Source organism: Dreissena polymorpha, chromosome 13 (genome assembly GCF_020536995.1).
Source record: "Dreissena polymorpha isolate Duluth1 chromosome 13, UMN_Dpol_1.0, whole genome shotgun sequence".
Classification (NCBI taxonomy): domain Eukaryota; kingdom Metazoa; phylum Mollusca; class Bivalvia; order Myida; family Dreissenidae; genus Dreissena; species Dreissena polymorpha.
The window spans coordinates 12,396,447-12,419,388 of NC_068367.1; the positions used below are offsets into that span (position 1 = coordinate 12,396,447).

The 22,942-nt window shown below is 35.6% G+C and overlaps 1 protein-coding gene across 2 annotated transcripts; it reads left to right on the plus strand.

The window, feature by feature from the left end:
• Positions 1-7,066: 7,066 nt before the first annotated feature.
• LOC127856413 (signal peptide peptidase-like 2B) lies at positions 7,067-21,183 on the plus strand. Of its 2 annotated transcripts, none has more exons than XM_052392612.1 (2): positions 7,067-7,225; positions 17,390-21,183. In XM_052392612.1, the coding sequence occupies exons 1-2, from the start codon at positions 7,184-7,186 to the stop codon at positions 19,046-19,048; spliced, it is 1,701 nt and encodes a 566-aa protein (XP_052248572.1). In that variant the 5' UTR covers positions 7,067-7,183; the 3' UTR covers positions 19,049-21,183. The 2 variants fall into 2 exon arrangements, with proteins under 2 accessions (XP_052248572.1, XP_052248574.1); XM_052392614.1 differs by lacking the exon at positions 7,067-7,225 and adding an exon at positions 14,791-14,887.
• The last annotated feature ends 1,759 nt before the right edge of the window (positions 21,184-22,942 follow it).

A 22,942-nucleotide genomic window follows, 5' to 3' on the forward strand; every position in this document is an offset into this window, starting at 1 on the left:
GCCCCCCTTCGAAGAAGAGGGGGTATATTGCTTTGCTCATGTCGGTCGGTCTGTCGGTCGGTCCGTCCACTAGGTGGTTGTCAGACGATAACTCAAGAACGCTTAGGCCTAGGATCATGAAACTTCATAGGTACATTGATCATGACTCACAGATGATCCCTATTGATTTTGAGGTCACTAGGTCAAAGGTCAAGGTCACTGTGACCCGAAATAGTAAAATGGTTTCCGGATGATAATTCAAGAACGCTTATGCCTAGGATCATGAAACTTCATAGGTAGATTGATCATGACTAGCAGATGACCCCTATTGATTTTCAGGTCACTAGGTCAAAGGTCAAGGTCACGGTGACCCGAAATAGTAAAATGGTTTCCGGATGATAATTCAAGAACCCTTATGCCTAGGATCATGAAACTTGATAGGTAGATTGATCATGATTAGCAGATGACCCCTATTGATTTTCAGGTCACTAGGTCAAAGGTCAAGGTCACGGTGACCCGAAATAGTAAAATGGTTTCCAGATGATAACTCAAGAACGCTTATGCCTAGGATCATGAAACTTGATAGGTACATTGATCATGACTGGCAGATGACCCCTATTGATTTTCAGGTCACTTGGTCAAAGGTCAAGGTCACGGTGACCCGAAATAGTAAAATGGTTTCCTGATGATAACTCAGGAAAGCTTATGACTAGGATCATGAAACTTCATAGGTACATTGATCATGACTCGCAGATGACCCCTATTGATTTTCAGGTCACTAGGTCAAAGGTCAAGGTCATAGTGACAAAAATCATATTTACAAAATGGCTGTCACTACAACTTAGAGCCCATATGAGGGGCATGCATGTTTTACAAACAGCCCTTGTTCCTTATATGGCTATAAGAAAAACCTTGTTCACACTCTAGAGGCCACATTTATTGTCCAATCATCATGAAAATTGGTCAGAAGATTTGTCCCAATGATATTGAGTTTGACAATGGTTCCATTTGATTGAAAAACAGCCGCCAGAGGTCAGGGAATTTTTATGTCCCCCACTATAGTAGTGGGGGACATATTGTTTTTGCCCTGTCTGTCTGTTGGTCTGTTGGTCTGTCTGTCTGTTTGCGCCAACTTTAACATTTTGCAATAACTTTTGCTATATTGAAGATAGCAACTTCATATTTGGCATGCGTATGTATCTCATGAAGCTGCACATTTTGAGTGGTGAAAGGTCAAGGTCATCCTTCAAGGTCAGAGGTCAAATATATGTGGCCAAAATCGCTAATTTTATGAATACTTTTGCAATATTGAAGATAGCAACTTGATATTTGGCATGCATGTGTATCTTTTGGAGCTGCAGATTTTGAGTGGTGAAAGCTCAAGGTCAAGGTCATCCTTCAAGGTCAGAGGTTAAATATATGTGGCCCAAATCGCTTATTTTATAAATACTTTTGCAATATTGAAGATAGCAACTTGATATTTGGCATGCATGTGCATCTCATGGATCTGCACATTTTGAGTGGTGCAAGGTAAAGGTCATCCTTCAAGGTCAGAGGTCAAATATATGTGGCCCAAATCGCTTATTTTATGAATTCTTATGCAATATTGAACATAGCAACTTGATATTTGGCATGCATGTGTATCTCATGGAGCTGCACATTTTGAGTGGTGAAAGGTCAATGTCAAGGTCATCCTTCACAAGGTCAAGGTCATCCTTCAAGGTCAAACATCATATAGGGGGACATTGTGTTTCACAAACGCATCTTGTTCCTTATATGGCTATAGTAAAAACTTGTTAACACTCTCAAAGTCACATTTATTGTCAAATCTTCATAAAACTTGGTCAGACCATATCTTGTAATGATTTCTTCGAAGAAGTCCAAAATGGTTCTGATCTGTTGAAAAACATGGTCGCCAGGGGGCGGGACATTTTTCCATATATGGCTATAGTCAAACCTTGTTAACTTTCTAGATTGTCCGATCATCATGAAACTTGGTAAGAAGATTTTTCCCAATGATATGTTGGATGAGTTCCAATTCCAGTTGCTTGACAACATGGCCAGCAAAGTGGCGGGGGCGGGACATTTTTCCTTTTATTGCTATATATGGCTTTATTAAAACCTTGTTAACACTCTAGAGACCACATGTATTCTCCGATCATCATGAAACTTGGTCAGAAGATTTTTCCCAGTGATAAACTGGACAAGTTCGAAAATGGTTGCAGTCTGTTAAAACACATGGCCACCAGGGGGGCGGGGAATTTATCCTTATATGTCTATAGTAAAACCTTGTTAACACTCTAGAGGCCACATTAATTGTCCGATCTTCATGAAACTTGGTCAGAAGATTTGTCCCAAATATATCTTGGACGAGTGTGAAAATGGTACCAGTTGCTTAAAAACATGGCCACTAGGGGGTGGGGCATTTTTCCTTATATGGCTATAGTTAAATATTTTTATATTCTTAAAGCCACATTTATTGTCCAATCTTCATGAAAAATTGTCAGAACATTTATTCAAATGATATCTTGGATGATTTCGAAAATGGTTCTGGTCTGTTGAAAAACATGGCCTCCAGGGGGCGGGGAATTTATCCTTATATGGCTATATTTTAGTAAAACCTTGTTAGCCTTCTAATAGTTACATTTATAATTCACTCTTCATGAAACTTGGTCAGAACATTTGTTCTAATGATATCTTGGGCTGCACATAACAGGTCAGTCCCTTTGTATCTCAGGTGAGCGACTTTGGGCCTTTCATGCCCTCTTGTTAGATCAATTGAACTTAGTAAATGGTGAAATTTTGCTCTCAGGTAAATTCGTGCCTCAGCGATAACTTTGTTGTGCATGGAGCGGCCGAGGGAATTCGAAATGATTTGGCTCAAGTGTAATCCATCATTAAACTACAAGTAAAGTGTTAAATTTGTCTCTCTACTTCTAACGTCAAAGCCGCATTTAAAAGTTCATATGTCAATTTGGGCTATTAAACAATATGTTCGTGCCGTACTTTATCAGGCTATGCCAATTTGCCACTAAATACAACCTCGAGGAGACGGCAATTCAAGCGTATGAGCCGTCCCCATACCGTAAAGTTCAAGGTCACGCTTAGAAGTCAAATTTAACCATAAAACAACCTGTAAACTGCTGAGCTGTAATTTTGCCATGTACATGAAATGGCGTATTTTAAACTGACTTGGAACAAATGCAATCATCATAAGATAATTTTATGCAAGTTGTTTATCCTCTTGTGTTTGTTTGCGTTTGACAATCGCGGAGGTTTGAGACAAAAGAGTAATGTAGAAGAGTTCGTCCAAATACACACATTTCTTGTTCGTGTAGGTCTATCCTATTGTTCTCTTTCTCAAGTTCGCATCCGGACAAGTCTTCAACAATGGGTTTCCGAGAACTAAAGTGAACGCCGAATGGCCATCAAGTGTTTAAACATATTGTTCATTGTTGTAAAAAATGTCGATCTACTAGAAATTGTTGCATTTTACAGAACAGGCCGAGACCATGGAAACGAGGTAAGCGTTAAGAATATGAGGTGCGGCTATAAAATCTTCCGTTCCTTCGCGCCAACTCGGACGTATCAAAGGCCCGTTTAATAAACCATATCCAAACAATGCGGCGCCAGTCATTTACTACCCTGATATAAACGTTAATTTGATTATTCATTTTTTATCAGATTTAAAATATTTAAGTCACTTTATTTTATCACGATCGTAATTGAGTCAAATTTTATTTACTGGGCTATTAGAACTACTTGCAGTCAAATGCCTATTTAGTAAATGGGAAAACACCGAAACATCTTGACAAAAAAGACCAACTTTATCACTGTCTCATGTTTTCAACCTCGCTCGTATTTCATTATTGTTTTCTTAGAAAGTTTGCATTACTTTAATATTTAGTTTACAAATATTTCTTTTCAAAATACGAAGAAGCAAGCAACATATAACGGACACAATTTTAACATTACTAATATTTGTTTGCGGACAAAAAGGCATTTTGCGATTGCGATGACAAGTGGATAATTTTAGTGTTTCCCCACACATATAGTGTACATTGAACAAAATTTCATATTAAACTCAGTTGAACTGTTGGTCTTGGTTGACTGTCCTTTGTCGTTCGGTGACAGAATGCGTTAACACTTGAGATGGAGTTTGTACATGTTAGTGATACTTCACTTTTCATTCAAAGTGAGCAAAGTTTGTGAATGACCATGCAATCTAGTTGTAAGTTTGATTAGTGGTCAGATCTAGTCATTAATACCAAAGTTTTTACCAATTTTTATGTGATAAATGGTCTTTTAGCCGGATACGATATTTTTTTCATCCGATTTTGAGTAAATTAATTTGTATGATCAAATATCTCCAAAATATAATGTCCATGGAATACCAATCCCAATTAGTAAGAGAAAGTGTCAGAAAGTCATACAAAAATCATGTAATGACGTGGATGAAAAGATTCAAATAACGCCTGATAACAGTAGTACATACATACTATTTAAGTACATTTATAGAGTTAGCAACAAAATGGCACACTGCTTCAGGAAGTGAGGTTCAATACAGTGGTCCCGGTTTAACTGTCTTGAGGTGGGATCATCGTCCTTACAGGTCATGCTCGCGGATATGAATCTAAACTCCTAGACCGGATGGGATGATGCGATAAAAGCACGGGGCGAAAAGGTTTTGGTGCATGTTATTTTACAATGGTTGGCCTTGTTTCTTAACTGTAACCGTCCGACATTTATGACTAACTCACCGAAGTATAATTTAGCGCCTGCACTTTCCAAAGAAAGTTCGCATGTAAATCAAATGTTTGCACAATGGTATATATGCTGTACCAAGATTTTGGAAATAACTAAGAGTAAAATGTTGATTCAACCTAGTGTTGTTGTTGTTTTTTTTCGTTCAAATTTTTGTTCGGGTAGAGGGCCCCTTCCCATTCCTTAAAATTTCCCATTGAAGGTTTCCAAAAAAGAAGTCAAAACATGGCATTCATTTCCAAATCCAGTCCTGTTAGTTTGATCTTAGAAAATATAATATTGAAATCACATTTATTATCAAGTATTTGTGAGCATTAAATCAACAACCTTAATTTCCCAATTTAAGTGAAAAGGACGCGATATTTCCAAATCCAACGGGACCCGGCCCCATTCCCTTATAGGTGAAAAAACACTGCAATCCTGCAGTTGTAAAGTAAAAGCATTAAAAAAAAATCATAAAAGAAACGCAAAGTTTCGGATGCAGATGATTCCAATACTAGTATATGGTTACAGTATACTGTATGAAATTAATACTATGCAATGTCTTTTGTTAGATTCATTATTTTCTAATGTATACATGTGTAATCTTATGTCATCTTACGTCGTCTTTTTCAAAATTCCTGAGTGTTTGCCCGAGTAGCAGACAACTTTTACTACTGTTGCTGCTACTACCCTTCTAAAACAATCAGCTCTATTAAATTGTACTCATCGGTATATTCATGTTGAAGACATAATTTTAATCTTTGGTTTTATATTGAAAAGTAGGCATGAGGATGAATTTAAATTTTGTCATAAGAGTGATTGCAACATTCTGTATTTAACTTTTAACAAGAAGTTATCATTATATATTATTAATTTATTATTTACCACATTTATATAGAGCCCTTTTCATACTCGAGATGTGCGTTCAAAGGCGCTTTGCATTTTTTCCCTGATCACTGGGTCATAAGTCGTCCGTTAACACCTTGGCGCAGTATGCAGCCACGTCACACTGGGTTATTTCCCTCTCAGGTACCCATTTAAACACCTGGATGGAGAGGAGCAGATGTGGGATAAATTTCTTGCTCAAGGAAATGCCAGTGGTCAGGGCGGGATTCGAACGCGGGACCTCTCGATCCCTAAGACAGCGTCCTACCATTACGACGCTCCCACTAAGTATCCATCAAAATACAGTTATTGGCTGTTATCAGGCGATTGCTTTATGGTTCTTATATTATTTATTTAAAATAAATGTACATGTAATTTAAAGGTATAATGAACATAAAATATATCGATGTTATGTAGCTTATTTGATACTTGAAATAAGTGCTGTAGTTGTAAGTACGGAATGTCACCGATTTTTTTTTTACAAAAGGTGTGATATTGACCGTCAAATAAGAAAAAAAACAGACAAGTTGTATTTGTTTGCTGAACAACAGAAATCTTAACATCATCTCTTGACTACTTTCATTGCAATCAATTTTATACAAATATTTATGCTTTGCACAAATACAATTTAACAATGGGCACATATTCCATCTTAAAGGGACTGTCAACCACGAATGACCAAAAAAGAAAAGTTTTTAAATGCCGTATATTTTTTACAATGATTAGTTTATATTGATTAAAATATAACGACTGGTATATAACATTACTTGAAAAAAGTTCATATTTTCAGTATATTCGGTAATAAAATTTCGCGATGTGAAATCGAAAGTACATCGCGAAAATATGTGACATAACGATATACACACTATAAATGACGCAAGTAGATTGATCATTTGATATATAAAATCTAAACAATTCACTACGCATGCACAATTTGTATTCCTGGGTTTACCACGTGACGATGATGATCAATCTACTCGCGTTATTTATAGTTAACGCGTAGTTACCTGGTAGACATACCCAGTACAATTTATTACCGAATATACTGAAAATATGAAAACTTAACAACTTTTTTTTTAAGTAATGTTATATACCAGTCGTGAAATTTTTGTCAATATAAACTAATAATTGTAAAGAAATACGGTATTTTAGAACTTTTCTTTTTTGGTCATTCTTGGTTGACAGTCCCTTTAATGGTTTATCTTAATCTTAGATGATTTTTGATTCCCTTTACTATTATATATATATATATATATATATATATATATATAAAAATAAATAAATATATATATATATATATATATATATATATATATATATATATATATATATATATATATATTTATATTTATATATATATATATATATATATTCGACTATCATACCAAGATAAAAATGGTTTGCTCCTGGTAACCTGTCGAATATCACTGCGCGGTACTATCGATATTAAAGTGTGGTGTAACCTTTTTGTTTGTGTTAATTACAACTACATCCAATATTAACATTGTAAATAATGGAAAACCGTTGACGTAATCATAGTAAAATTTTGTCAAAAACGATTCAACATTTCAAAATGTTACGCCTTCAATTCATGCTAATAGCTGTTGTGTTTTGGGTAAGTGTAATTGCTCAGATGTTTTGTATTTATCCTTTTTATTTCGATACGTGTTCTTACACCTCGGGTCTTATCGTGAAAGTACCTCTTCTCGCACCTCGCCTCTTCTCGAACCTTTCATTTGTTTACATTTTATGCGCATGCGCGCACGCGCACAACGTCATCGTTTTGTGGGTACCTACGTATTGTTTACGACGACTCGCGCGTAGCTGTCAATCTCCGAAAATGCGTCACAAACAGGTAAAATAAGTGTATTAAACATAAAATACGTAAAAATCATTGTTTTTATTAATGCTTTTTTACCTATAATATGATTTTCATGTAAAAACCTATAAAACATGGTCTAACTTTCGATCTCAACTATGCTTGACAAAAACACTTTTCGTCTGCGGCAACAAGTCACGTGACCATGGTCAAATCATGTGACAAAGCTATTTTTAAACGAAGTAAAATGTTGCATGTCACTAATTGTTGCAACTTAAACATATGTTTCTGATTGTGTTTTTGTAACTTTTTATTTAATATTTGTCCAACAATTTTCAGAAATTCCCAATGAAAAGAGTTAAAAAACATAAGGGGTACTCTCCATCAGCACTCACAAATGCTTACAAACTTGTAAAAGAAACTGGGATCCCTATTAAAACTGCTGCTAGACAGTATGGAGTGCCACATAACACCCTTCGCGATAGGGTAAAAGGCCGCGTGGATCCAGAAACCACGATGACAGGTTCTGGTCCACTATTTACATTGGAAGAGGAGGCAAAGTTAGTAGCACATATTAAACTGATGGCTGATTTGGGGTACGGTTTTACCATAACAGAAGTGGTCTCAAAAGCAAGTGACTATGCAGTCTTTCTTAAGAAGAGAACACGGGACAAACCATTGACCGTGAAATGGTTTAAGGGCTTGCGCAACAGGTGGCCGGAGCTCAGAGTCATAAAACCTAGGGGGTTAGCTAAATGTAGGGCAGAAGCTACCAATGAACAAGCTGTTGAAAGCTATTTCACAAATTTAGAAAATGTGCTGAAAAGTAAAAACCTTATTGACAAACCTGAGTGTATATATAACATAGATGAAAAAGGGTTTCAAACTGAACATGCCCCACCATACATAGTAAGTGGTAATGCATCAGCTCCCGCAATCACCTCTTCACGGACAGCAACAACCACGGTCATTGGTGGCGGTAACGCAATTGGGACACAGATTCCTCCCTTCTTTGTTTTCAAGGGTGCGAGAATGAATGAAACATTAATGCAAGGTGCTTCTTCAGGATCAGATGCAAGTATGTCAAAGACAGGCTGGTCTAATTCAAGCATTTTTTTGGAATATTTACAATCCCACTTCATCAAGTACATTCAAAGATCTGATCCTAATCAGCAAATTATCATCATATTTGACGGCCACAAATCTCACATCAATGTCCCTGTGTTGGAATGGGCAAAGAAAAACAACATAATTTTGTTTGTCCTTCCAGCACATTCATCTCACGTGCTTCAACCTCTTGATGTAGCCTGCTATGGACCTCTGCAGAAAATATATAATTATGCATGTCAAAAATTTATCAGAGAACATCCATCTTCAAAAATCACAAGATACAATATTGCAGAATTAGCATCCAATGCATATGTGACAGCATTATCCGTGAATAACCTGAGGGCTGCCTTTGAAAAGACTGGCATATTTCCATTCAATAGAACTGTGATAAGTGCTGACATTTTTAAGCCATCAATTCCTTATGTTGTTCCTCAAGAAAACACATTGGCTTCTGACACTCAGCCATGCATTGACAATTACTTTACAACTGCCGAAAACATAATTGAAATGAAGAAAGCACACCATACACTAAAAAAGACTTTAAGAAATCATGTGTCTGGTCAGGAAATAACTAGTGATTGCATAAATCAAGAAATATTATCACAGCCTTTACCACGTTCCAAAGATACACCAGTCTTTCCTATCAACAAAAGAAAACAAACAAAAACAAATGCAACAAATGTCAATCAAAGTAATGTCCCCCTCCCAGAACCTCTTCCTGGACCTTCGCACATTGGCATCTGTGATACTGATAGTCAGTCTTCTGAAGATGATGTTTCTGAAGAAGACAAATGTTGTGTGTGTAAACTTTTTCAACCCAAGGAACTGAAAAACTGTGTTTCCCTTGTGTTTACAAAATGGGCACAATGTGATCACCAAAACTGTGGACATTGGACACACTTGATTTATTGTTGCAAACAGAAAGTTGTTCGGCGGAATGATGTCTTCGAATGCCCATGTCATAAAAGTGAAGAGTAAAAATACTAAAATTGAAATAAAAACATATATTTGTTCTAAACAACATTGTTATAAATCAAGTTTTAATGTTATTTTCTAGTTTCATAAAAAACTGAACAAAATCTGCTTAGAATTGTGAATTTAAATAGTAAACAATGAAGGGTTCGAAAGGAGGTACGATTGTTTTGGCGGCCATGACAGTTTTACATGATATGGTGGTGCTGAAAACTTTACGCAAATCTGTTAACAAAAGAGGATTTGCATAACAATTAAAGTTGTCAGGTATGTAGGAACAATGTATTTATCACATAAAACTCTTACAAATACGTTTCACTATTGCCAATTTTGTTTTTGACATGTCAAAAATTAAGAGGTTCGAAAGATGGTTCGTCCATGATAGTCACAGGCATCAGAATCTTTATTTTACCACCCCCCCCCCCTCCCCGGAACCTACCCCCCCCCCGAGCTTACCCCAGGGGTTCCAGATTGTTAAATGTACACTTATTGTGTATGGTTTGACTTTTCAACAACGAATATTGACAAAAATACACAGTTTGAAAAAATAACCCTCGTATATGTATTATATAATATACACAAGGTATGAAACGCACTATATGACTATTGCTGTAAGATTGTGGAACACGGGACGTGACCGTTTTCATCGAGAACACACATGTTCCCATGCAGTTGCCGACAAAATGCAACTGGATTCGTTAAAAGACAGTAAAAGCAACGTGATAACACAACTAACCGATCTCCTGTTCGGCTAATAACTTTAATATTCAATTAAATTCTTCTTTCTCGCTATATGTCACTCGATGTTTCATCTACACATGTACACCATTTTAATTTTATAATGCGTCATCTGGTTGGTTGTTCTCATTGTGTTGGCCAATGATATGGCATTTTAGAACCAAGCATTTGATCGACAAAATATGGCAGCAAAACACAGACATATAGCGAGAAAGTCGAATTTAATTGATTATTAATCATATGTAAAAAAAAGGGCTGGGGGGGGGCCTAGGAAGGGCAGGGCGGAGGTTCGGGAGGGCAGGGTTGGGTGCCCTTCAATTTAGGCCTAGCTGGAGCTGGAGCAGTGCTGGATTATCGCAAATAATTGTATTTCCCATAAAAATTCAATTGAAACTTGATACATGGAATCCATATATCCAGGAATTGCACATGGGATGGGTTTTCTGAGTTCAAAGTTTCTGTTACAGTTTAAATACTATATTATATAGAAACATTGTTTTCTTTGAGTATATCGAGAACAAAGTGAGCTAATTTGATGCAAGCATATATAAATTTCAAAACAACTTTATTTTCATTTGCATTTGGGGCGCACTAAGTCGCTTTATAGTTGCAATAATCCAACTCCCAGCTATTGACCCTCCGGGTCTGGGAGTTGCAACTGGTTTCGCCATATACCATAGCAAAATCGCTGCCTAAAATCCCGGCGGGGATTTATTGGTAAAATTAGCAACATAAACTATTTTCTGGCATGAATTAACACAAACAGATCGTCAATATATCTATAATGAGCAAATTAAGATAACTTACATGATGTGGTGTGCTCGCAGAAGAAAGATTTTTATCAAAGTTTCAAACACGTCAAGCGTAAATGTAAATGTCAACTTGTTTGCATATCGACCAGTTTTTATTAACCAAAAGAAAAATTAAAAGAACGCACGCGGTGTGTTTACAACAACATGTACCAATAAACGGTTTACCTATGCTTTTCTCCGAACATACAATCTATGTTTTTAAGAAAGGTTATTTTCAAATATTAAATATTTGTTTTAAATGAACAAAAAATTTATATATAATTTGTTCAAATTTTAATTCATTCTTATGTTAATTGTATATGAATAGCGCTCAGACAACAGACATTAGGAAGAAACAAAAGGAACGATGACCCTTAGATCTGCCGTAAGGGAATTATAACACAACAGCATCTACAGCAGCAACATTTATTACCGGTAGCTCTAAAGCATACAATTGCTTTTAGCCATAAACAAAACAGAAAATAACAAAAGTGTAGTGCATGGATTACAAGAATTATGAAAACTAGGAATTGATAGAAGTAACAAAAAGTAATCACTGATTACTAAAGTCATAAGTTGTATGACTTTCAATTGATAATGACTTATTCACCAGATACTTTAATAAGGTAAGACATAAATTAAGAATTCACTTCTTAGTAACATAAGACTTATCACTTTAATATTGATATTGAGTGTAATTCATTGACTTCAGAGTTAGACATTATTATACATTATAACATAAAGAAAAACGTGAAGAAAAACGTTTCCGAGTAATTTTCGTACGTGGTGGAGTTTTAAAAATTTGTGGGAGAAGGGTACGTCTGCGCTTTTGCCATGAAACAATTGGGCACTCAATCGTTAGATGACGATGTCACAATGTCACAGGAAGAGTTTGACCAACTGTCAAAAAAAATCGTCCAAGAAATATGGTATCCGTTGACATTTGACGACAACAACGCTGTCCAAAATGTATGCCTTTGCAAAACGAGTAAGTATTGTTGAGTGTTAATGACTTTATATTAACAAAATGATTTTTTAAATTGTAGTTTCTTGTTGCAAATAACGTATCATGGCCGAAAACAATGTTTGAATTTTTTTTTATTTAATGACCTTATGACCTATTTTTAAATGTTAACCTTTACATTTGAACATGCGTTTTAGAAAAATGTATAGCTTACAGTACTGGTCACATATCATAAATATCTACTAGAAAATAATATGTGGTAGTGGTACATATCATTAAGAAATGTCAAAGAGAGACAAATGTACTTCTTAATACGGTTCAATATGTACTTCTTAATACGGTTCAATTGGGACTTATCCCTTTAACTGCCAATTTGTGTGTAGTATAAGACATCTAAACACCTAAAATCAGAATATGTACTTAATTAATTATCATAATTTGTCAGGCATCAATAAAGTGAGGGAGGACAAGCCGATGGCACAGTGTGAAAACGAGGCCTGCCCCAACCGGTTCTTCCACCTAAGGTGTGTAGGCCTCACAGATGACTCCCTGCCGGAAACATGGTTCTGCTCAGCGGCATGCAGGCAGCAAGGTGATGAGAGCACGCATTGCGTCTGCAAAAAGAAACGCACCGAAATCCCGATGGTGGAATGCTGCAATATCCTCTGCCAGAGGGTATCTGGTTTCATATGGACTGTGTGAAGCTACAAAGCCTACCCACTGAAGCAGAGCTTTGGTTCTGCTGCAGTAGCGACAAGACGACAGGAGTTGTCAGAAGCCAGACCCGAGACATGAGTTACCGCCACAGCAAGGCCTTACTATTCTAGTGCTTCAGCTAGCAATAAATAGAGGGGCGCCGCGCCCCTCTAAAATTTGCCCCCTTAAAAAGCGCCCCTCTATTTTTATGTCAATTGCCCTTTTGGTCTCTACAGTAAATTCCTATTTTCAGGCCGTATAAATCGCCAGAAACATCAACATGAATACACAGATAACACCCTTAAGTTACCGGTACATGACTGCCTGGGGCGTGTTAAGTCAACACATTGTGAACAAACAAGCCCCAAGGGCATGATTTGTTATCCGATCACTTATTAGCCTTTTGTTGCAGACGATAGTAACATGCTGTGAGAGATTATCTCTTAGGTCACGGTTGGTTAGGCACAATCACACTCGAATGAAATCAAACTCAGCACTATTGATTTTTTTAAACTTCTGAAGTCTTTGGCTATGATTTTTTGTTTGCAAAAATAGTGATTTTTAATTCAAAATACCTATTAAAATTTGAAAATTAATAATCTTTTTAAATGTGAATATTCGGTTAATTTTTAGTCCGAAATTACGACATGGAAAAACATCTTTGTGTTTGGATTTTATTTCTGAACTTTAAAACACTGTCTGTCCTCAATTATGATGAATTTTAACATGAATAGGGACAGACAGTTGTTATTTCAACAAATAAAGAGCTTGTTTGGAAGGAGGATTTAGCCCTCTGCAAGTAAAATGTAATTTTGATATTGTCATATATTTTCGCGACCTTACAAAACTGTCAACATTGTTGACATTAGTTGAAATAACGTGTTGTAAAATAAATATATCCTATTAGTAACAATAACAATTATGTTTCATTTTATTCTCCAGACTGGTTGCTACTTCATGGTTACATTGATCATTGTTTAGACTTTAAATTTGTCAATAAAGAATTTTTGTTTGAAGTAATATTATTCATTTATTGTGGACAAACATTGGTTCAAAGTTATTAATAGCAACGAATTTAAGTGGTGACATTCACAACGTTTTTTTGACCCAGTGAAACCCCTGAATTTATTTCATGTTTTCTTTGATTCTTCTACAAGGCCACTGATGCTGAAACTGGAACCTGAAAGATTAACATGCAGTTCAATGATGATAGGTGATAAAAAAACATCAAAATTCCCCCCCCCCCCCCCGACACACACACACACATCGGAAAGAAATATGATATCTTTATATCTCTAATGCGTGTAGTCGGATGCTAGCCCAAGTTGGTTATGAAATTGGCTACTAAGTTGTTTTCCTTAGCGCCAATGTAGATAGTAATATATATATTATAATTCCATTACACAAAATGAGGAACCGAATACAATTGGTGAAATCATCCAATGCACTAATGTTTACAATTCATAAGTATATAGTATAACCAAAGTATATACTTAAGTATATTTATAACCAAATGCCCTATTTTCCAAAATTACGCGTGAAATGTGCCCTTTTGGGGGAAGCTCCCTTCTATTTTGAAAAGCTGGCTGGAGCACTGCAGTGGATTATCGTAATTCCAAATACTCGGTAACATGATCTTCATACTTTGTGTGTGTGTGTGTATGTCTGCAATATTTTCTATGTATACATGTAAATTAAATAATCTAGCCTAATAGCCGAAAACAAATATGGAATATGTTCAATAAATATTTAAATTGGTGCAGAAAGTGTTTCATAGCATTTCAACCCTCATTCACTTAGTAAAATAGTAAAAGTTACACCAACACCACATTGTATCTTTATTTTACTTTACTTTATTTAACAACTTGTTTACAATGCAAACATACGCCCGATATTATTCAACTTACTAACGGAACATGCCACTTATCCGATCGCAGCGAAATTACAGTCATAAGAATGTGTCCTAATTCAAACTATATTGCTACCGGTATACACAATACAATTTCAACTGCTACTATAAGACCAGATCGTCAGATACCACTGTGAAAACAATTTGTGCAGTGTAACCTTTTCTTTCCCTTTGCTCTAATCGACAATAACAACTTCCGCCATAAACGATTTGATATCAATTTTATGTTTTGAGCATTTCTCAACAAAGTAGACGCAAATTGATGTCGAATGTTACAGGTATTGTGTTTGTAACAATGTATTAGGTTGATTTAACTCGATTTTATGGACATATGTGTGACATTATTTTTTTACATTTATTTTAATTTTACCAAGAAGAACTATGAGCTGTACGTATGTACTCGTAAAAGCTCAGAGCATTCAAGAAGAACTAAGTCAATTTCAACAGTCAAGGTTACTGTTAGTTCGAGGTTTATGCATCACTTCCGCATTTTTGCAAACAAGACAAATACAAAAATTACTTGATAGCTAAGAACTCATCTGCTATAAAGAAAGTCTGACAAAAACCAAAGAAGTCGAGCACACTTTCCTCTTAAAATTATTAAAGTGTTATGTTAGAAGTTGGATTTAGAATGCAGTGATTTTTAACCAGGTTTTCCGAAGGAAAAAACTGGTTATAAGATTGGCGAATGTTGGTGGGCGGGCGAGCTGGCGGGCGGGCGGAACAAGCTTGTCCGGGCCATAACTATGCCGTTCATTGTGAGATTTTAAAATCATGTGGCACATTTGTTCACAATCATTGGACGGTGTGTCGCCTGAAAGAATTAGGTCGATATCTCAAAGGTCAAGGTCACACGTTGAGTTCAAAGGTAAAAAATGGCCATAAATGAATCTGTCCGGGCCATAACTGTGTCGTTCATTGTGAGATTTTAAAATCATTTGGCACATTTTTTCACAATCATTGGATTGTGTGTCATGTGAAAGAATTATGTCGATAGCTCCAAGGTCAAGGTCGCCACGACTAAAAATAGATTGATTTTGGAACAAGGGTGGTAACTATGAACAATAAATGCACATTTTGAGTTGTCTCCCTTTATCACTTTTTTTAAAATTGAAATCAAGGTCGCCACGAGTAAAAATAGATTGAATTGACACATGGGGGGTAACAATGCACATTTTGAATTGTCTCCTTTTATTAGACTATTTTTCAAATTGAAAACCTGGTTTTGTCACTTTTTGACAATTTTGTCCCTTGTATGAAATAATTTATTGAATTTTAATATATTTTATTGAAGACAAGTTTTGTTTATACCTTCAACGAGAGCAGATAGAGTTTGTACTGTCTGTCCATGGGTGGGTGATTGTAAAAGTACATCTAAGGGACAATTTTATTATCTTTTATTATTACTTTGCCTTACCTAAACAATGTGTCTCATGCAAGTCACCATGCTCCTAGGTGCAAGGTCACGGACACAACTCAAGGTCAAATGTCACGAATGTTTGTATTTGTAAACTCTGTAACTTGTACATGTCTGTGAGAATTTTAATAACCAGAAAATGTGTAACATTCTACTAGATTGGTCCTCTGTGAAAAGTCAAGGTCACAATTCAAGGTCATAGGTCATTTGTTTGCTTTAGCTAGCCCATGCAAATTGTACATTCCTGTGAGGATTTCAATATAAATATTATTTCACACAAGAATAGACTGTTTCATGTATTGTGCTATTTTCCATGCTCCATTGTGAAATGTTAAGGAAATACTCCGAAATGTGTCTTATACAATTCTTTTCATAGCTAAATGAAAGGTGAAAGTCACGAATATATTGAAGACAATCGTATTTAGTTTAATTTCTGTTCTATAGTTTTTCTAGATCCTAGGAGAATTTTAATATTATTTAGGATAAACATAGGGTGTGTCATGTACATGTACATGTACAACTTTTATGCGGCTATGTGAAATATATTGGTCAATAATCAAGGTCAAATGTCACATTTCTGATTTCTATTTTATACTATTAAATGATTACTTTTTGGTACAGTTCCTTGTTAGTTTATGATGAAATGCTCCCTTACTTATGCGTACTTTGGGTTCATTGGTCTCTTTCTGTTTCATGTCTTGTTATTATGAGTAATATTTCCCCTTAAATTCAATGTTTGCGTTTTGGGGCTCTGCTTGATCTCTTACTTTAACGCCATTTACTATAGTATTTTAAGAAATTTTGGGTTTTACTTTTCAGTTATATAATTTCAATTATAAGTACAAAAAGTTATTCAACATCTATTCAGAAGATCAAATATTACTAGTGCTCACTTTGATCTCAACTCTGTGTTTTGCCCATCCAATCGTGAAACAGATGCTGTTACGTTACAGATAATCTTTCACAGGATGTCACTCTTATCTTGAGACAAAGGCCAAGTAGAGATATGATAACAAACAATGCTCTGGGGCTTGTTTGTAAGCAATCTGATGACTGGATATTCTGTCTGGATATGCTCTAGTAATGTAACAGACCAGATTTCTTTTGATACAGATTAGCTAAGACTACATTATAATGTCAGCAATAAAATTTGCCACGTAGAATAATTATCGTCACTTTTGAAAATTCGTCGCAAATTGCAATAATGGCAACCCGCAGCGAAACCCTTAAGTTTTATAAGGGTAAACATGAAAATTCTCAAGCAAGAACAAACATTGTTTAACAAAATCTTACCGGAATGTGAGATAGTTTATCACACTCATTATAAAGTAGGTTTAACTTATAAGTAAGTACTATATTTCAGGTAACTGGGGGAAGATGTGATTTGGGGCTGATGTCAACAAAGCTGGAATCTCAAGACGAATGGAAGGAATCTTTCTGCATTGCGTATAACCCTCAATTCCAGCCCATTGCAAAAGACAAGAGTACGTCACCAGCCCTCCTTGTTGTTGATTTGTCTAATGCTTTGATGTACGGATGCTTCGAGTCAGACTATGATGGCCATGACGTCACTGATGCTATTGTTATAGTCGCCAGAGGCTTGTGTACCTTCTCTGATAAAGCGCAGTTAGCTGAAAAGGCCAGAGCTAAGTCATTGATAGTTGCTAGTGATGATCTTATTACGCCCGGAGCAAATCAAACTAGCGATTTGGACAAGATCAACATATCTGTTTCAACGATGTTGTGGTCCGACGTGAAGCAACTAGAAAAAAACGGTGCTGGACACCCACAAGTTGGAGTCTTGTATGAGCTTGTTCTAAGCAGATTTGATGTCAACTTAGTGGTTATTTTCCTGATAGCCGTTTCAAACATCATAATTGGCGGTTATTGGTCTGGTATAGCGAGGCAAGAAAAGTATAAGCTATATCTAAAGAATGCTCTGTCTAAACAAGGTAATACACAAAACAATGCAGTTTCTGAAGAAGGAAACACATCCAATCACAATGATGATAGTGTTAGCCTATCGTACATTGCTCTTGCTATTGGGTTTGTTCTTGTCTGTGGGTTTCTGTTGTTGCTCTATTTCTTTTATTCCTATTTAGTGTATGTTGTTATTGCCATGTTTTGTATTGCAACCTCTATTGGCCTCTATTATTGCTTAAAACCAATTTTGCATAGAATCTGTTCATGGGAAGGTAATTTGCCGGAAAACAGAATCCCAATTTTCAAAACACGCCCAATGTATAAAGACCTGATCTTGTTAGCCTTATGTTGTGGTCTGGCGGTTTTTTGGGCTGTCATGAGACATGCGCCATTTGCCTGGGTGATTCAAGACATTCTTGGTTACGCCTTCTGTATCAACGTCATGCGTACTGTATTCGTACCTAATATCAAGATCTGCAGTATAATGCTCATTATGTTGTTTATCTATGACATCTTTTTTGTCTTTATATCACCTCTGTTCACAAAGGATGGTAAAAGTATAATGGTGAAAGTTGCTACAGGTGGCTCAGACGAATCTGGTGGAAATTCGTATTCAGGAAAGACACAGGAAATGCTTCCAATGGTGTTTGCACTCCCGAAAATGTCTATTTCTGATATTGGCACCTGTCCGTTGGGCATGTCTCTTCTTGGATTTGGCGATGTTATAATCCCTGGACTTCTCATTTGCCACAACCATGCTTTCGATCTTAGGGTCAAAAGCAGGCGAGCTTATTACATCACCACGTGTATTGGTTACGGCGTGGGATTACTACTTACCTTTGTAGCTCTGGCCTTGATGGAGACAGGTCAGCCCGCTTTGCTCTATCTTGTGCCTTGCACCCTCATCCCTACCTTCGCTCTCGGCCTTTTCCGCAAGGAAGTCAAGCTCTTGTGGAATGGAGTTCCTTACGAAAGTAAACCAGCTGTATCTGACCAAGCTGCAAGCGCACCAGCAATGGCTATAAATACTGGTAGCATTGATTCTGGAAACAGCGATACAAGCATTGAAAGTGAGACAAGGGTGTTAATCAGCAAATAGAAAAGCAGAATAAATGTTGGCTTATCAAAATTCCTGTACTGCAACATGTGTGAAAAAAATATGTTGGTAAGGAAACGGAAACCTGTGTATAAGACCAGAGCTTAAATATACGTTGAAGTACATTGAAATGCTCTGTTAAATTGCTTGGAAAATAAATCTGAATTATACGTTTTATAAGCGACAAACACGTTATAGATTCAATAGCTATTATTTTTGTTTGTTGTTACACATCTGATGCGTTTTGATGTTATTTATGTGTTGCTTTTGTTTTCGTCGTCAGATTTAATTTAAAAAAACTTTTAAGAAATGTTTGAGAGTTGAAAAAAAATCTTTAAAAATGAAAGAAGTTTTGGAATGATCCATATTTTTCATTTAATCTACATACACAATACTAATTTTTTGTTGTTGGTGTCATCAAGTTTTGTAAGATATAACACTTTGTGAGTTCAACTACCTTCAATGATCACTACAAATATATTTTCATGCACAGTGAACAGTAAAATATCCTTTGTCACTATGTAACAGTGTTGCTATTAGCTGTCTGTTGGATCATAATACTGTTTTGTTCATGGTTAAATACTTTTTTCCCTCTGTTCATCATTAAATAGTGCTGTAAATACACCATAGAGCTGTATACAAAGGTTGATGCATATTAAAGTACATTTTTAATTGTGTTATTTATTGTTATAAATTAAGCATATTTATAAAATGTACCGTTATTTATTAAACTATGTTTTTAAATACACACTCACACATACATTTTAAGAGTGAGTTATAGTTGATTCACCTTGTTGGTTTTTCAGCATGTCTTGTCATTTGAACTTCTTACGTATTTGTTGTTATGTACCAAACCATGCGTATAAGATAAAAGCATGCTGCGGGCCAGCGGCGACCAGGAGAACGATGTCTGTTAATATATTTTAAAAATGTAATCGGATAATCATAAAACTAAGTAATTATCATTGTTGGCATAAAATGCCTTTGAATTATAATAAATGGCTAAATAAACTGTGCACTCTGTAACTCATATAGTTTCAATCGTAACATCTTCGAGACTTGCTGAACATGTGAATGGGCATAATATCTTGAACAAATTCGCTACTGAGCCATGCAGCCTGAAGGGATTCTGAAATACGGCTCTTGAATAAACCCAAATTAGAAAAAAAGTATATTTCTAATAGTTGGTTTCCGGTAAATAACTGAATAGTGACACCAAAAATCACGGTGAAACATTTGATATAATTTTCTTGAATTTTGGTCGACAAGTCGGGATCAAGGTCACTGTTATTTTTAATTGAATACTGTTTTTCGCTCAATAATCAGTTTGGATGTAGATATCGCATGCACAAATGTGTTTATTTGTAACTTACATGAACATTAGCTATTGATTGCATTTGGGGCCGGTCACTTCAAAGTCAAGGTGTCACTGCTGATGAAATAGAAAAACGGTATCCGCTCAATGACTTAATTAAGTTGTGACCAAGGTCTTACAAGGACACGTTTAAGCTGTGTTGCAGACCTAGGTTGGGGTTATGTTTGAAGCCAGTCAGGTTAAGGTTAAAGTCAATGTAAATTTAAATAGAAAAACATGTTCCTCTCAATGACATGAATTTGGATGGGATATTGCATTGAACTTTTGTGGGTAGGTTGCTTACATGAAGATATAGCATGTATTTTGCATATTGGACTTTTTGAAAAAGGTCAAGGTCACTGTTGCGTTTTGCGAGATAATTAAAAATGGTCAAAAACTGACAGCCATCTTTGATGTGTTTCCTGCCCAAAGACAACTTTTATTAGGGCATATATTCAAATATTTGAAATAAATACAATTGTTATTCAAGTGTTATTTTTGGGGGGACTACGTGCGAGAAGGCGCGCTACATTCAAAGTAGAGGTTTTGTCATCGAAGGTTAGAATTAACACTTTTTGTTAAAGCTTTATTTAAGGGTATTCATCTAGTATTCACTTTCAGTGAAAGCCATAGTTTATAATTCTTATATAAGCAGATTTGAAACGATTGAGTTAATTGTTATTCTTTTCATAATTTTCAGTGAACATATGTGTTATTAATTGTCATTTTTCTGGTTTTATTTATATTTTGTTATTAAATATATGGGAATATATATCAAAAGTGATGTTGTACTTTGGGTTTTTACTCAATATTTTGTCAAGCTTTCTAGTTCATTCGTGTGTGCAATTATAGATGGTCGTATAATGCACGTGTAGTTACCTTTCGTCTAGCACAAAGCTCGTATAATACACATGCAGTTAGAAAGCGTCTACAGAAGAGCTCAAAAATGGCGTCCGGTTAGCACAGTGGTTGATAAATTCACAAATGAAATCAAGTTGCCCAAAAATTGAAATCGAATGCCCATTCCCTTTTTGTATTTTTTTTCACAAACGTAATAAATCCGTCTTTATAATTGTTATAGGAGGTCTATTATCTATATCGTTGTGTGGGATTCTTATATTTATATATTTAGACAAACAAACAACTTCCAAGACTTTGATATTGCATGTAGTGTCGCCTTTACGATGGCTGTGATTGAATTATTGTCAACCTTTTCGAAACCTTAAATGGTTCGACTTGACATTCATCGTTTAATCCTTAGTCCACAAAAAACAAGTTCATTCCTTTTAAAAAAGGAATGCTTAAATCTGCGACGTTTAAAAATCCACGTCGTTTATAAAAAAAAATTGGATTTTTCAAGTTCAGACTTAATAAAGAAAACGCTTGTTGCGGTTGGGCTTTACAGTATTAAATCTCTCGAACAAAGTAAAACCATATGTAGATGTTAAGGTATTCGTTAGGCATTACCAGCTATCTAGATTAAAGATACTATATTATTAAAAAGATTACGCAGTATTATAATTCAATTGGCAATAATGTGATTGCTAGAATCGTTTTGTTCAAAACATACAATAGAAATATTATTATTAAGATGTTTATGCTTTATCGCAAAATCTGTACAAATAAGGAACAAACGGATTGTATACGTGCTTCTGTATACCGCTAGTCACGGTTAAAAGAGCACACCAAAGTGTTACAGGAAAACGTTAATATTTCAATGTTTTATGCGTTTGTCTTAAGAAGCCTTTATATTCTAAAAAATAACGTGTTACTTATCTCATTAGTTCGACTCAACAAACGATCATCTACGGCTATAAGTAAAACTCATGCATTTACATATTTACGAGTTTATTTACTCTTGAGAGTCAATACTTTCAGATACACGTAATATGTCGACTAAAAACGTACTGTATATAATCAGCTCACAATCTTGATAAGTGACGTATTATCAATCAATAAATTGCATCTACCGCGCTGATGGGATTTATAAGTCAGGTATCAGGCAATAATCAAACAATAATTGATATAAATATGTTTATATAAAATCTCAATACTTTGATCTAAAGCACGTTATCTGTAATCAGGATGTAAGATCACGGTCTGTGTGGGGTTCCCAATTAAACGTTGATATAAACACACCGGTTAGTGGTGCTTTTTTTAAATAACTTTTTAAAACAATTTTTCTGAAGCATTTCAACTAGTGCATAAAAGACAGATTTTTGAGCTTCTTATGGGAAATTCACCAGAATTACTTCATTTAATAAGCCGTGTGTTCTTGTTCAAAAATTCTTTGTGCACTGCACGCTTATGCTTCACGCAACGTGAAATTGTGTCACCGCTTGCTGACGTATTCAATGATGCATTCTTATACCTTAAGATGTCGGCACAAACTGCAAGAAAAAACTGTCTTTTCTGCACTAAAGATGTTTGCAAATGTATTTCAATAACTTGAGTTATTTGAAAAATATAACGTTTTCAACGGTGTGTTTACATTCTGTCCAGCCCGTGTGTAAACCCCTGAAAACCTCGTTGATTCTGCACTC